This window comes from Anomaloglossus baeobatrachus, chromosome 1 (assembly GCF_048569485.1).
Source record: "Anomaloglossus baeobatrachus isolate aAnoBae1 chromosome 1, aAnoBae1.hap1, whole genome shotgun sequence".
In the NCBI taxonomy this organism is placed as follows: Eukaryota; Metazoa; Chordata; class Amphibia; order Anura; family Aromobatidae; genus Anomaloglossus; species Anomaloglossus baeobatrachus.
In genome coordinates this window covers 87,473,498-87,488,361 of record NC_134353.1, presented here as the reverse complement: position 1 = coordinate 87,488,361, position 14,864 = coordinate 87,473,498, and the positions used below count along the sequence as shown (strand labels likewise).

At 51.4% G+C, this 14,864-nt stretch overlaps 1 protein-coding gene across 10 annotated transcripts in view; it reads left to right on the top strand.

The window, feature by feature from the left end:
- The window catches only part of PROM1 (prominin 1), a 316,884-nt gene that overhangs the window by 176,122 nt on the left and 125,898 nt on the right, over positions 1-14,864 (top strand). For all 10 annotated transcript variants that reach the window (XR_012753972.1, XR_012753974.1, XR_012753970.1 and 7 more), the window contains 2 exons: positions 8,493-8,556; positions 12,237-12,326. Coding sequence is in view for 3 of the 10 variants with exons in the window: in XM_075346904.1 (XP_075203019.1) it covers positions 8,493-8,556; positions 12,237-12,326 (154 nt within the window). In the remaining 7 variants the exon portion in view is untranslated. The remainder of the gene's footprint in view (positions 1-8,492; positions 8,557-12,236; positions 12,327-14,864) is intronic.

Sequence of the window (14,864 nt, the reverse complement as noted above, 5' to 3'; positions counted from 1 at the left end):
ACTGATGGTAGCGGTGGATTCCCTCCGGTTACCCGCTCCCCGACTGCAATCTGGGCCGGAGGAGCTCTACACTTTGCCCGCAGGCGCTGGCCCTGGGGAAACTGGTGCCCTGGCGGTGGCGGTGTCTCCCCTGTAATGGTCGGGCTGTTGCCGTCAATCGGGACTTGGTTGCTGGGGGATCTACGTCCCCTTCACTGACGGATTCGGCAAATTTGGCGACTCCTAGCCTTGCCGGGGTCCGAGAGGCCCCTGCCCTGGTGCTGACTGTCTTTCGGAATACTGCTCCAGACCACCGGGCACACAGCCAACGGGGGTCCTTCCAGGAACTTCCAAACGGTCCCCCTCCAGACAGTCACCGCCGTCGCTGACCTTGCTGTTCTGGCCCTACACAAAGCTGGACCTTCAGGCTTCTCTCTTTCTCTGTCACCTCACTTGCTTTCCTCCTTTACTCCTCTTTCTCTCCTCCACTTTCACTTCTTGGTTGTTTACTCTAGCCCTTCACTGGACTTCACTCTTCCCCTGCCCGGGGCTATCTGTCTGGTTTTCCCGCCTCCAGAGTTGTGAGCTCCTCGGTGGGCGGAGCCAACCGCCTGGCCCACCCCCTGGTGTGCATCATCAGACTCCTGGAGGAAGGCAACAAGGATTTCTGGTTAGCAGATGTGCCTACCTGGAGTGTGGGGTGTGGTGGTGTTGTGACCTGTGACCCCTGGCTTGCCCAGGGCGACACATTCCCCCTTAGCAAAATGCAGACCGTCCGCGGGCTGCCGTCCTACACCGGTTTTATTTTTCTGTAAAAAGGGGATAACAGGGTTAAACAAACATGCATAACATTTTTAATAAACTCTTCCCAAGACGGGAGGCACATTTTCTTTTAACGTTTCAACGGTATACGGTTACGGTTTCCGCTCTCTCCCACCCAAGTAACCTGGCCCTGATGCTGCCCCTAAAACCCAGGCAGCACCCCTTGACCCACAGTCCAGCACACGGTACCCGAGCGGGATCTGTCCTCCCCTCCAGAGGGTAGCCACCGGTCCCTTTGGTGGCTGGGCCCTGGCCTGCTCTGCTCAGGGCCCTCCCTCCAACCTGCCTCTCCGGAGGCGGCATGCGGAAACGGTAACGGTACCCAACATATTTACAAGCCACTAACGTTTGTGGTTGCCCTGCAGAGTTCACGGGCTTGTCCATAGCTAGTTCCCATGCATTAACTTTTAACGGTCCCCACGGGGACAACGGTGCCGGCTCCAGCCGGTTGCAAATCAACAAACAAATCAGGTTACTTCTTCGGTGTGATCATTTTCATTATTGGCAAAACTTTCAAACTTTTCAAACAAGCAGGTGGTCCCAACGGGGACGGTGCTGCGGGCATCCGCTGCCCTACTCCGGTCCTGCTGCTGCTTCATCCGGGGGAGGGGATGCAGAGCTCACCTTGCTCTCCGGGCTGCCCCTCAGCTTTACATCCAGGGCAAACCACCCCCTCTCTCCGCAGTGCCGGGTATACCGCACCATGTCTCCCGGTATAAGATTGCGGCCAGGATGCTCCTCGGGCAGATGGGTATTCACGTCCCGCCGGGCCACAAACACCTCGGCCTCCAGGCCCGGTTCGTATATGAATCCGTAGCCCCGGCGGACATCAAAGCGCCGCACCTGCCCCTCGTAGAACGGGCCCCGGACACGGAAGGTCGCTTGCCGCAGGTTCTCCTTTTCCCGAATGGCTCGGGCCACCAGCTCGGCTTTCCTTCGCTCCCTCTCCGCGATCTCCAGGCCCAGCTTTGTCGGCTCCCTGTCCCAGTATGGTGCTTCTGCCAGCTCCGGCGCACGGGTTGAGCCCCGCGGGACATCCAGCACGTTACCCACTGTCAGGAAGGTGGGCAGCGTATCCCGCGGTGTCATGGCCTTGGGCGCTGCCTTGCAGCAACAACCCGGCGCCACCTCAGCCGAGGTGTGGGGGATGGGCACAGGGGCTTTCCGCAGTTGGGCCTTCGGCTCGGAGCGGGTCATCTGCTCCAGCTCGGGAATCTGCTCGGGGACTGTCTCTGGCACAATCTTCGGGGCCTTCCAAGGCAATGCCTCCGGTTTGTTACGGGCTCCGGCTACAGGTCGGTCCGCTGGGGCGGACGGGCTGGGTATCGCTACCGGTTGCGGTGGTAGCGGGCCTAGTGGCGGGGGTCACGGCCTCCGAGACGGGTGGCGAAGGAGGCAACGGGGGGAGAGGGCTTGGACCGGGTCCCTCAGCCGCAGCGACCGGTCCCTCCGGGACATAGGGGCGTGGGTCACTCACCCTCCCTTCCTCCGCTTCCTCCTCGCGTCTCCGCACGGTGGCTATAACGTCCGCCATGTCGGTCTCCCACTCCTCCAAGAGGAGCTGCATCTTGACCTGCAGCCTTAGGTGGAGCTGCGCGGTCCGGATTTCCACCCACGCTGCGGTTCCCGGTGCGGGGGCCACGGTGTTTCGGGATGGCATCCACATGGCGTCTTTTCTGTTTGCTTCCAGGAACGGTTTTCTGGCAAGGTCCTGGCGTCCCTGCTTTTATAGCGGCGACTACATGCCGCCAGCCGCCATCGCGTCCCCCTTAGCTCTTTCCGGCCCCTCCTCTCTCGGGGCGGGGTCTTGGCCTTCGCGCCTCTACTGCTCGAGAAGACGCTCGAGCGGGAACTTTTCGCGCCAAAGATGGCGGCTTCTGCAATTTTTCTGCCGGATACCTCCGGCGGTAACAAGGCGCACCTCTACCAAACGGCAGAGCGGTAGGATCCTGTTCGTGACGCCAAGTTGTCGCGGGCGGGGAGGAGGGTGTCAGCACACCGCGCTCACCCCTTCTGCTCGGGTCCGGCAGCTGCTCCTGGTGGCTCGAGCTGTAGGCCGGATCCCGGGGTTTCTCGAGCGACACTCCTCGCCCGTGAGTGAAAGGGGGGTGTTTGTTGGGTGTGGGGATTGTTATAGTTCGTGACGCCACCCACGGTTGTGGTAATTGTACCACCGCTGCTCAGTGTGGGGGTCCCGGGGATGGTGATGTGGAGCAGCTAGGTGTTGTGTTGCCCCTCCGTGGGTAGGGGTTGGTGATCCCGGGGCCCAATGAAGAGATGTAAAGTGTAGGGCCTGGAGGGCGCAGGGACGCGGGGACAGCGCTGTGCCTTGCGGCACTGTGGTACTCACTCAGCCTGAGACTTGGACACAGTTTGCACGGTAAACCAAACGGCTGGTAGGACGGTCCCACAGACGGCTGCACCTGCACTCCCGGTAGGTGACGGTGATGTCTCTCTTCCTTGCACCTGTGTTGACTGATGGTAGCGGTGGATTCCCTCCGGTTACCCGCTCCCCGACTGCAATCTGGGCCGGAGGAGCTCTACACTTTGCCCGCAGGCGCTGGCCCTGGGGAAACTGGTGCCCTGGCGGTGGCGGTGTCTCCCCTGTAATGGTCGGGCTGTTGCCGTCAATCGGGACTTGGTTGCTGGGGGATCTACGTCCCCTTCACTGACGGATTCGGCAAATTTGGCGACTCCTAGCCTTGCCGGGGTCCGAGAGGCCCCTGCCCTGGTGCTGACTGTCTTTCGGAATACTGCTCCAGACCACCGGGCACACAGCCAACGGGGTCCTTCCAGGAACTTCCAAACGGTCCCCCTCCAGACAGTCACCGCCGTCGCTGACCTTGCTGTTCTGGCCCTACACAAAGCTGGACCTTCAGGCTTCTCTCTTTCTCTGTCACCTCACTTGCTTTCCTCCTTTACTCCTCTTTCTCTCCTCCACTTTCACTTCTTGGTTGTTTACTCTAGCCCTTCACTGGACTTCACTCTTCCCCTGCCCGGGGCTATCTGCCTGGTTTTCCCGCCTCCAGAGTTGTGAGCTCCTCGGTGGGCGGAGCCAACCGCCTGGCCCACCCCCTGGTGTGCATCATCAGACTCCTGGAGGAAGGCAACAAGGATTTCTGGTTAGCAGATGTGCCTACCTGGAGTGTGGGGTGTGGTGGTGTTGTGACCTGTGACCCCTGGCTTGCCCAGGGCGACACAGAGGCTGAGAGAAGAGAGGCTGATGCTGGGGGAGGCTGAGGCTGGGGTAGGCTGGGAGGAGAGAGGCTGATGCTGGGAGGAGAGAGGCTGATGCTGGGAGGAGAGAGGCTGATGCTGGGGGCAGAGAGGCTGATGCTGCGGGCAGAGAGGCTGATGCTGCGGGCAGAGAGGCTGATGCTGCGGGCAGAGAGGCTGATGCTGGTGCAGCATGGGGGATGGAGCACGATGGGGGGTGCGCAGCATGGGGGATGGAGCACGATGGGGAGTGCGCAGCATGCGGGATGGAGCACGTTTGGGAGTGCGCAGCATGGAGGATGGAGCACGTTTGGGAGTGCGCAGCATGGCGGATGGACCACGTTTGGTAGTGCGCAGCATGGCGGATGGAGCACGTTTGGGAGTGCGCAGCATAGCGGATGGAGCACGTTTGGGAGTGCGCAGCATGGCGGATGGAGCACGTTTGGGAGTACGCAGCATGGCGGATGGAGCACGTTTGGGAGTGCGCAGCATGGCGGATGGAGCACGTTTGGGAGTGCGCAGCATGGTGGATGGAGCACGATGGGGGGTGCGCAGCATGGCGGATGGAGCACGTTTGGGAGTGCGCAGCATGGCGGATGTAGCACGATAGGGAGTGCGCAGCATGGCGGATGGAGCACGTTTGGGAGTGCGCAGCATGGCGGATGGAGCACGTTTGGGAGTGCGCAGCATGGGGGATGCAGCACGATGGGGAGTGCGCAGTATGGCGGATGGAGCACGTTTGGGAGTGCGCAGCATGGCGGATGCACCACGTTTGGGAGTGCGCAGCATGGCGGATGGAGCACGTTTGGGAGTGCGTAGCATGGCGGATGGAGCACGATGGGGAGTGCGCAGCATGGGGGATGGAGCACGATGGGGGGTGCGCAGCATGGGGGATGGAGCACGATGGGAGGTGCACACCTCCCCCCAACACACACACACACGCACTGCACAACACACACACACACTGGGAACCACAAACACCGCCCTACACAGACACCCACACACACAGACAACGCTGCACACACACAACACCCAACACACAAACACCGCGGCATACATAAATATACGCACATACCGCACAACACACACATTGCACAAAACATACCTCCCCCCAAAACACACCACACACACACAAACCGCGCAACACACACACACACAACGCTACAGACACACAGCGCTCCACAAACAACGCAACACACATACAACACCACTCTCACCCCCCGCCACACCCAGACAACACCCAGAACATGTACAGCGCCCTACACAAACACTTGGTAACTACACACAACAACATCTATATATATAACAAAAATCATACATGAACTACACAATACGTAAATTCTAGAATACCCGATGCGTAGAATCGGGCCACCTTCTAGTATATATATAAAAATATATTTTTTTGTTTTTGTTTTGTTTTGTGGGTTATGATGGAGGAGATTTTTTCTCTGTAACCAGTAGATTGTGTTTGTTTTCTGGTCATCCTGAAAGTGGAAAATTTTGGTAGTAATAGTTAAAAAAAAAAATCCCAGCATTGTAAACCTTGAAATGACCATTAGAGGGCAGTATTAGGCTTCAAACTAAGCCCCTCTATTGCAAGCTGTCCTTTTATTATACCGGTTGTAAAATAGATTGTTTTTTAACAAGTTGCTTATCTCTTAATTTACAAGTTATAACTGCAAACTGCCAATTAAAGGTACATGTTGTGGCTTCTCTACCCTACGGTCATACTTGGAAAAATTTAGGATCACGGCAGGTATTCCTATCACTTATTCTACATTGCAAGCCATGAAAGAGTCGCGCCGTATACCCTTAAAACAGATTTGTCACCACATTGTTCGATGCAAACTATATATTTTATTAAACAGAACTCAGACCAGATGAAGCTGGTGTAGTCACTTTGAAAATCCATGTCAGAGCATAAGAGCATTAGAAAGCCCTAACTAGAGTGAGAAAGAGCTCATGAGTCCAAGTATATTCAGTCTCCATCCATCCAGCCTGACTGATAACTGCAGTTTATACTGATCAGTGTGAGATCTCAGCAGCAGGACGAAGGAGAAGCTGTAAATCAGACATACTTGGTGGAAATTGAGATAAAACTTTCTAAAAGGATTATATTCTGAGATAGGTTATTAGAGTGAGTACACCAGCCCCATCAATGTAGTTAATCTAGGCATTCTTTGGAGGTGGAAAATTTCCCCCACTACTGCTACTTCTTGGAGCGGTTCAGATGTACCGCCCCCAGGCGAGCAGTTGGGGTGCTGCCGGATCCGCGGTGGCTCGAGGGGTCTCTGGACCCGGGGGTCGCACGGCCACTCGATTAAAAGGGGGGGTCGATATGTACAGGGGGATTTTGGAAAGTTCGTGACGCCACCCACAGTGCGTGGTAATGTGAGGGACCACCGCTGCCGTTGGGGAGCCCGGTGACGGTGGTACGGTAGCCTGATGTTCGACCCCTCCGTGGGTAGGGGGTTTGTGTCCCAGTGCCCGTTGGTGATGGATGGTTTTGGGTACCGTTGGGGAATAGGTGCAGGGACGGGCGTTTCCGCTGTACTCACTCAGTCTCAGAATAACCACACCAACAGCTTGTAAACCAAAGTTCTGATCGCCACTGCAGCCTGCGGGGAGCACTCCTGGATCGTGCCCCTGGTGTTGTTGTTGGTCTGTGGCCCTATTCCTGGCACTTTAGTCTCGATTGAACACGTCAGTATGAAACTCTCCGGGTCCCGCTCACCCGTATGGCTAATGGAATGAGCTTGCTCTCATTGTTCACGCGTAGGATTTCTTTGGACTGTAGTGGGCAAGTCCTATCCTATCGGTGCGCTAGTACCCCGATTTTGGAGTGGGTTGGGGATGACACTTGAAGTCTTCACCCCCGTCGGGTAAATTACCGGAATGCGTGAAGCTACTTTCCGGCCTGGGGTCCACGTACCCCATTATGCCCTGGCCCCTGCCTGGTTACAGCTCAAGGCCACCGGTTGCCCTCCTCGGCAGTCTGTGCCCCTTGACACTCTCTCCCGCGACCGGGTACCAGCTCCCACCAGGCCCAGACCAACGTCTGCCACCTAGTACTCAGGAGCTCTCCTCCGTGTCCTCTCCACACGAGAGCCACTTCACCTCCTCACTCCTTCACTCTCAACTCTCAACTGTCACTGTCCTCACTTTCTCCTCACCAACCCCCCATGTGGACGGCCCTATTCCCTTCAGGACCCCAATGGTATGTCTGGTAGGTTCACGTGGGAAGTGTTCCTAGAATTTTAATTGGACTAGCTGTTAACAACACCAGTGGACTGGAATCCGTCAACCAAGGAGGGTGGATACCGTGCGGGAGGTCAGATTGCACAATACCCTGTGACGACCTGATAGGCCAGGGCGTCACACAGATATACGTGCCCGCCGCCCAGTGGCCATCAAGCTTGCCATCTCAGTAAATACCACTGCATTGCAGGTTACTATGGAGAGCACAGAAGTTAAGATGAGTTTGGCACCAGCTTCTGGACTCCGTATAGGCAGCAATCAAGATGACAAAGCTCTCAGTATGATGAAGTAGACTTTGTTAACATAGCTGCTGCCTGTGCAGAGTGTAGCAGACGATGACAATCTCATCTTGACTGCTGCGCTCTGCATCATCAGGTGCTGAGATGACAATGGATGCACTGTGTTCTTCCACAGCTTCCCGCCTCTCCTCTCACTTTTACTTTTGCAGGGAGACAGAGAACTTCTAGGGAAGTTGTCCCAAAAATACATAATTGTCCCCTGTAAAAAAACAACAACTTGAAACTAATCATATGATAAAGTTTAAACACTTTATAACCTTAATTAGGATGATGGTTAGAACTACGGTTAGGGCTAGGACTAGGGTTAGGGCTAGGACTAAGGTTAGGGCACGGACTAGGGTTAGGGCTAGGGTTAGGGATAGGGCTAGTACTAGGGATAGGGATAGTACTAGGGATAGGGATAGTACTAGGGTTAGGGCTAGGTCTAGGGTTAGGGCTAGGTCTAGGGTTAGGGCTAGGTCTAGGGTTAGGGCTAGGACTAGGGTTAGGGCTAGGACTAGGGTTAGGGCTAGGACTAGGGTTAGGGCTAGGACTAGGGTTAGGGCTAGGACTAGGGTTAGGGCTAGGACTAGGGATAGGGCTAGGACTAGGGATAGGGATAGGGCTAGAACTAGGGTTAGAGCTAGAACTAGGGCTAGGGCTAGGACTAGTGTTTCAGTTACAGGTAGGGGTTTCAAAATACTTGCTTTGTCCACTGGACACCCACATTATGTCATAGCGCTAATGTTTACACCCCTGCTCTTCTTGTAAATGACACATTCAGATCTCCACATTATCATGTACATTTTCATGTGTTGACAATGAATAATTTTATTAGGCAACCATTTTCCTGGTGTTAGGGATTACATGTAGGCAATCACGAGACTTGGCTTTAAGATACTTTTTATGTCATCATTATTTTTGTTTTGTTCCTTTTAGCAAATTGACTATTTATTGGGCAAGTTTAACATTACCAAGGAGAAGGCACTGGCAGAACTGAGCAGTAAGTAATATATAACATTTATTAGTAGTGATCTTAGATTTACGGATGGGGATAGCATTGATGATTGTGGAGGATGATGATGATTACACACCAAATTAGTAATCCAGCAAGATAGGAAGGGTGCTGGACCACTGTATGTCACTCAGTGATAACGCATGTGTGCTCGTCGAGGGCTAGGAATTACCGTATCATGAGCGGGGGTGCTCGTCCAGAAGAAAAGTCCAAGTACCGATGGATGAGTGAAGGAAATGAGGGACCGCACTCCATACCGCTGTGCAGGAATCTTTAGTTTATTAAACGGTGCAGGGTAAAAAGCAGGAGACGAGCTGTGAGCTGGCTCCCAGGTAGAGGACGACAGCTGTTTCGCCTAACTAATTAGGCTTCCACAGGTCCATATGTGGAGCTACAACGGCGCCCCCTATATAGGAGTGCTCACAGGTATGTCGCATGCCACATAAAAACATACATAGGAGAATGTAATGTGCATATAAAACATGGAACACACCATGCCACAATACAAAACAATAAAAACAAGGTTATTACAAAACGATTATACCAAAAAAGAAGAGAGAAAGGACACCGAAGGAATACATATGCAAAATATGTCAAAGCACACACATATGGAGGACCTACAGAAAAATTTACAAATTCACAGATCCACACGATCATTTAACCCCAATGCCCCCTGAGCTCCATAATTAATGATTAGTTTGGCCTCAACTTGTAGTAAAAGTTGCTGAAGGTTGCCCCCCCTCGATGGGAGGACAACCTTCTGCAGGCCAGCAAAACAGAGGACATCAGGGTTACCATTATGATGCTCGCGGATGTGAGAAATCAGTCTAGGAGAACCTTTGCCTGACGTTACCGAATTGTAGTGCTCCCTGAACCTGACGTATAAACATCTGATAGTTTTGCCTATGTAAGATCTGCCACAAGGGCAGAAAATCACATAGACAACGAATTTAGTTTTACAAGAAATAAACTGGAGGACCGAATGTGAGTGCGAACCCACCTGTAGGGATCGGCCAGTGAGATGCAGGTTACAAAATCTGCAGTTGCCACACCGGTAGTTACCCGGCGGGCAGCATCTATCGAGCCACACAGAGGGGCTGGTAAGTCTATTTCTCACTAGTTTATCCCATAGGTTAACGCAACGTCTGAACGAGACCAAAGGATTAGCCTTGGTCATTTCAACCAAAGTAGGATCTCTTTCCAGAATGTGCCAATGCCTATACAAAGTTCTCCTAATGACATGCTCCAAGGGACCGAACCGAAAGCTAAACACAAATCTATTCAGATCATCAATCTTTCTGTCAGGGCGGCCCGTGCGATTAGAACAATGGACACCAGATCTAGCCCTCTCAAAAGCAGAATCAATCAACTCCTCAGGGTAACCCCTTTGCTGAAGCCTTTCCTTTAATTCCATTGACTGCTGGAGAAAAGTCTCCTCAGAACTAATAGCCCTGCGTACCCGCAAAAATTGACTGTACGGTAAAGCCGTCTTAGTATGAAGGGGGTGTGCGCTCTGGAAATGTAAGAGTGAGTTGGATGCCGTCGGTTTCCTAAACAATTGAGTGTGAATATTACCATCCCTGATGGAAACCTCAACGTCCAAAAAATTGAGGGTATCGCCACCAAAAGAGGAAGTGAAGGACATATTCATTGTATTCGAGTTGTTAAGATGTGACATAAAATCAGAGAATAAATCCTCCGTGCCATCCCATACAATGAATATGTCGTCCACATACCTCAAATAGTGGCGAATATACCTCAAAAAGGGGTTGGTATCGGAAAACACATACTTGCTCTCGAAAGATCCCAAAAATATATTGGCCATGGCACAAGAGACAGGGGTACCCATAGCGGTACCCCCGCACTGCAAGTACCAACGGTCCAAAAAAGTAAATGCGTTCCTAGAAAGAACAAAATCAAGGGACTCCTCCACAAAATTGCAATAACGAGCATCCTTCCCACTCTCTGCCACCATTTCCTTCACAGCTTGAACCCCCAAACGCTGGGGAATGCGGGTATAAAGGCTCTCCACGTCAATTGATGTTAGTTGGAAGCCTTGCTGCCATGTTATACCTTTAAGTAGTGCCAGAAAGTCACCAGTGTCCTGGACATAAGAGGGGATATGACTAAGAATGGGTCTTAGCAGCCAGTCCAAATAGTGTGATAAAGGCTCCGTTAAAGAGCCGATACCAGCCACTATAGGACGGCCTGGGGGATTGTCTCTACTCTTATGGACTTTGGGTATACAATACCAGCAAGGCTTCGTAGGTTAAGGAGGGATCAATTTGTCCGCCTGCGTCTGCGAGAGAACACCTAGACCAACGAACTTGTTCAAGAGCCACACCAAAGACTTCTTAAATTCCTGAATGGGGTTGCTAGGCAACGGGGTATAGGTGGCTTTGTCAGATAACTGTCGGAGGCACTCTTGGACATACTGTTGCCGTGTCAGGAGGACAATGTTGCCCCCCTTATCCGCCTCGCGGAACACCGTGTCCTCCCAACCCCGCATAATGCGAATGGCAGTCAATTCGCCCTGACTCAGATTCTGAGTGGGGTTAGTATAGATCAATGCCTCAATGTCTTTAAGGACAGTATCCTGATACAAGTCCACCAAATTACCCGGTACCGTGGGGGGATAAAAATCAGATTTAATCCCTTTAGTGAACCTACTTACTGGTAACGCAGAAGTAACCACACTGGGGCTAGACCCATGATGGGGTTCATTCAGACTGAGGAGTACCTCAGCGTCTCGAACCACATCTGCGTCAAAAGCACCCGTGACATCGAAGTGGTTACTATCAACAGTGCACGGGATATGCCCCTCCGGAGTAGATCCCGGACTGCCCGGTGCAGACTGAAAATGTTTGTATAAATGGATCTTACGGATAGCTTTAAACAAATCCACCCTAAACTCAGCAAAATCAAAAGGTTCAGGAATACAAAATTTCAGACCCTTGGAAAGTACGGAAATCATGTCAGGAGATGGAGAATGAGAGGAAAGGTTGATGATTGTGTTCACACTAGACTGAGTGACAGAGGGACTATTCAATTCCGCCATGACACAAATTTCCTCTTGCGCCTTCTGCCCCGTGCGTTTCTTCCTGCCCCCCCGTCGAGTGCGTTTTCTAAAGGGGCAGTAGCTCTAAACGCACCTGAGTTACCCCCAGAGGGGCCTGCGACCACCTCCTCAGAGCCACTGGACTCCGAGTCGGTGGTCCAGTATCCCCTGTTGGCACCAAAAGTACTCTTCTTCTTAATATGGGGTCTATGCCTATAATTTTTGGTGCTGTCTTTAGCCCAACAGAAAACCTGCTTCCTCTCATAGTCCCTCTTGTCCCTGAGAAATTTTTCTCTTTTTTTATTTTTAATTTCAGTCTGCACGTTCACCAACCTTTTATCAAGTTTTAAACAAAATGCATTCCAATCATCATTTGACATTCTTAATCGTGTATCCTGTTTTAGAGCATCCAGTTCAGAGTTCAGAACAGCATAGTCCACACCAAATTAGTGTTAAGTCCTCTGTGTCCTAATAATGAGGGGCTCCATCATCATCTCCAACATTTATGGATGCTTTTCTCCATCATTTGCATGTGATTATTGTGGACAGCTTCTAGGAAAATCTAGTTGAGTAGATTACTTGCTGGTTGTCTGAGAATCTCCTCTTTCAGACGTGGTGCCTCTGCTGGGTGAGCGTGTCCATGATCAGCTCGGGAAAGAAGTGCGACCTGCTTTAGATGGCGTTCTCAACATGGCAGGAGGTAATTAGAACTTGTTATTAAAGCATTTGTTTTATACCGTTTGATATTTTAGCATGATAACGTACTCATTACGGAGGTTGTTTCTATGATGGGGTTGGTTTTGTAGGGTGTTGTTTTCCATTTTTTTGGGACATCATTATTGTTTGCCTCCCTGAAGATATCTGATGGCCTAATTTCCAAAAACAAATTTACTCTGAAATAGTTGGTTTGAATCGACCTAGTCCAGGGGTCAGGTCAGTAATCTGCAGTTGCTGGACTTGAGCAATTAGAGCTATATCCTACCACCAGGTATCTACAGCTCTTCTTTAATTAGCCTGCCTGGTCCGATGTCACATGTGCGTCACACCAGGCCATCTAATCAAAGGAGGAGCTCCAGATGCCTGGAGGTTGGAGACAGTTTACAGGACTCCCATCAGATGACCACAGATTACTGACCTGGCCCCTAAACTGGGATCCTTCAAATTAAACAGAACCAACTCTATTCTGAATAGGTAAAGGGGTATTCCTTCCCATCTCTCCAAGATCCTATCCTAATATGTAGTAGGTGTAATAATAATATTAATACTAGTAAATACCGCCAATCAGAAATATAGTATAGTTCTGCAGAGCAGATATAGCCAAGTCTCTTACCTCGTGTGCAGAGCATTGCTGGACCTTAGGCATCCATGGATCACGAGCAACGAACTAATTGTGGCTATATACGTGGTCATAACCATGAAAAAACATGAATACAGTTAAAGTATCTGACGCCCCCCCACGGGGCCTGCGGGTTACTCGTTGCCGGGTCGCGGTTCCGTTTCTGGGATGCTGCGGTGGCAAGGCCCGGCTCCATGACAGCGGTGTCAGTACATGTAGGGATGATGATGGGGATGGTAGTTCGTGATGCCATCTGTGGTATGCGGCAAGTTAGGTGCCGCTGCTGCTGGATGGGTACCTCTGGGGCAGATGGTGACACAGCTTGGTTGGTGTAGCTCTCCACAGGCAGAGCTGGGCCCCAGGGCGGATGGGGGTAGTAGTAGGTGATTGATGGAGGGACTTAACGTTGGGGTGCAGGACTGAGGACGCCGGTAATAACTGGACAAAACAAGGGCCGTAGTTTCCTTTTCCTTTTATTTGGTATTTGATGGTAAAGGCCCGGGAGACTGGTCCAGCAAGTAATGGAGGACCGGTCTGCCTGGAAGCAATTGAGGGCAGCCACGTAGCCAGGTGGGTTGTAGGCCTTCCTGCTTGCGCTGTAATGTGTGGGTCCCTGCGGCTTGAAGCTATGCTGAGACCCTCCATATATTGGTTCTGGTTCTCACCCGTATGGCAGGCAGCGCGAGTCCTTTACTGTGCCATTTCTTCTATCACGGCTCCTGGCTTTAGTATGCTGCTGTGCTCTGGGCACTCTGTGGGCCAGAAGACCTCTCTTGTCTCTTGCCCTTCGAATTCTGCTGGTGGGACTTTATTACCCACGCAGCCTACGGCTCCGTGCCCTGTTCTCTGCGCTTAGTCTGGAGGGAGCTATGGCGCAGCTCTCATCCCAGCGACCATCTTCTCTCCACTCCTCACTTGTTCTACAACTGTAAGTTTCACTTTCGTGTGTGTTCCTAACTCCTCAAGGCCAGAATGCATCAGGGAATCTCCCCTCAAACCGGATTCTCAGGCTCCTCCTTCTGGCCTAGAGTAGGAAGTGTTGAGTGCTAGTGTAGCTTGCATGGGAGACCCCCCCTTCTTGCTTCCAGGCATAGCATCACCCCCTGTGAGGAGAGCAATGTTACTGTGGCAACCAGACCACTGGGGTGCCACATATCCATGGTTACAACCACTTTTAGTTTCTAGTGGTCGTAACCATAGATGCCTAAGCTACTGTAAGGTCCTGCAGATGAGGTAAGAATCATAGCTAATCAGCAGAACTATACTACATTTCTAATTGAAGGTATTTGCTATTATTATTATTAATATTATTATTATTATTATTATTATTATTACATCTGCTATGCATTGGGATAGTATTTTTGAGATGGGAATAACCCTCTAATCTTCTGTTCATAACTTTATGTGGAATACATGACTCGTATACACATTGAGTGATCAACATGGTTCAGTGACTACATTTTATTGTGCGTGGTCATTATATGTTGATAACTGAGATGAGACCTGGCAGAGAGCCTGCTTGCATGTTTTTTTAGGAGCTGATTGTTCACCACTCAGGGTCAGTTGCAGAGGGTACATGGAGCGAGTAGGAGCTACACTACCTGATGCAGCCCCCAAACTGTAAACGGTAGAGGACACATTTGAATGTGGTGTGTTGCCCAGGTTAAAGAGGACAGATTAACTCTGTCACTGTCTTGAGCAGATGAAGCATTGCTAGAGAAAGAGTCTGACCCAGTAGAGAGCTGTCAAATAGCGAGACAAGAGTCAATCAACTCTACCTACCATAAGCGAGATTATGAAAGGGTTATTCCAAAAATCATAATGTGGCCTCAGTTTTCGGTAGTTTCACTGATTTGCTGTTTTCATACCCAATGATATTCTCCGTTATCAATAGATACATCT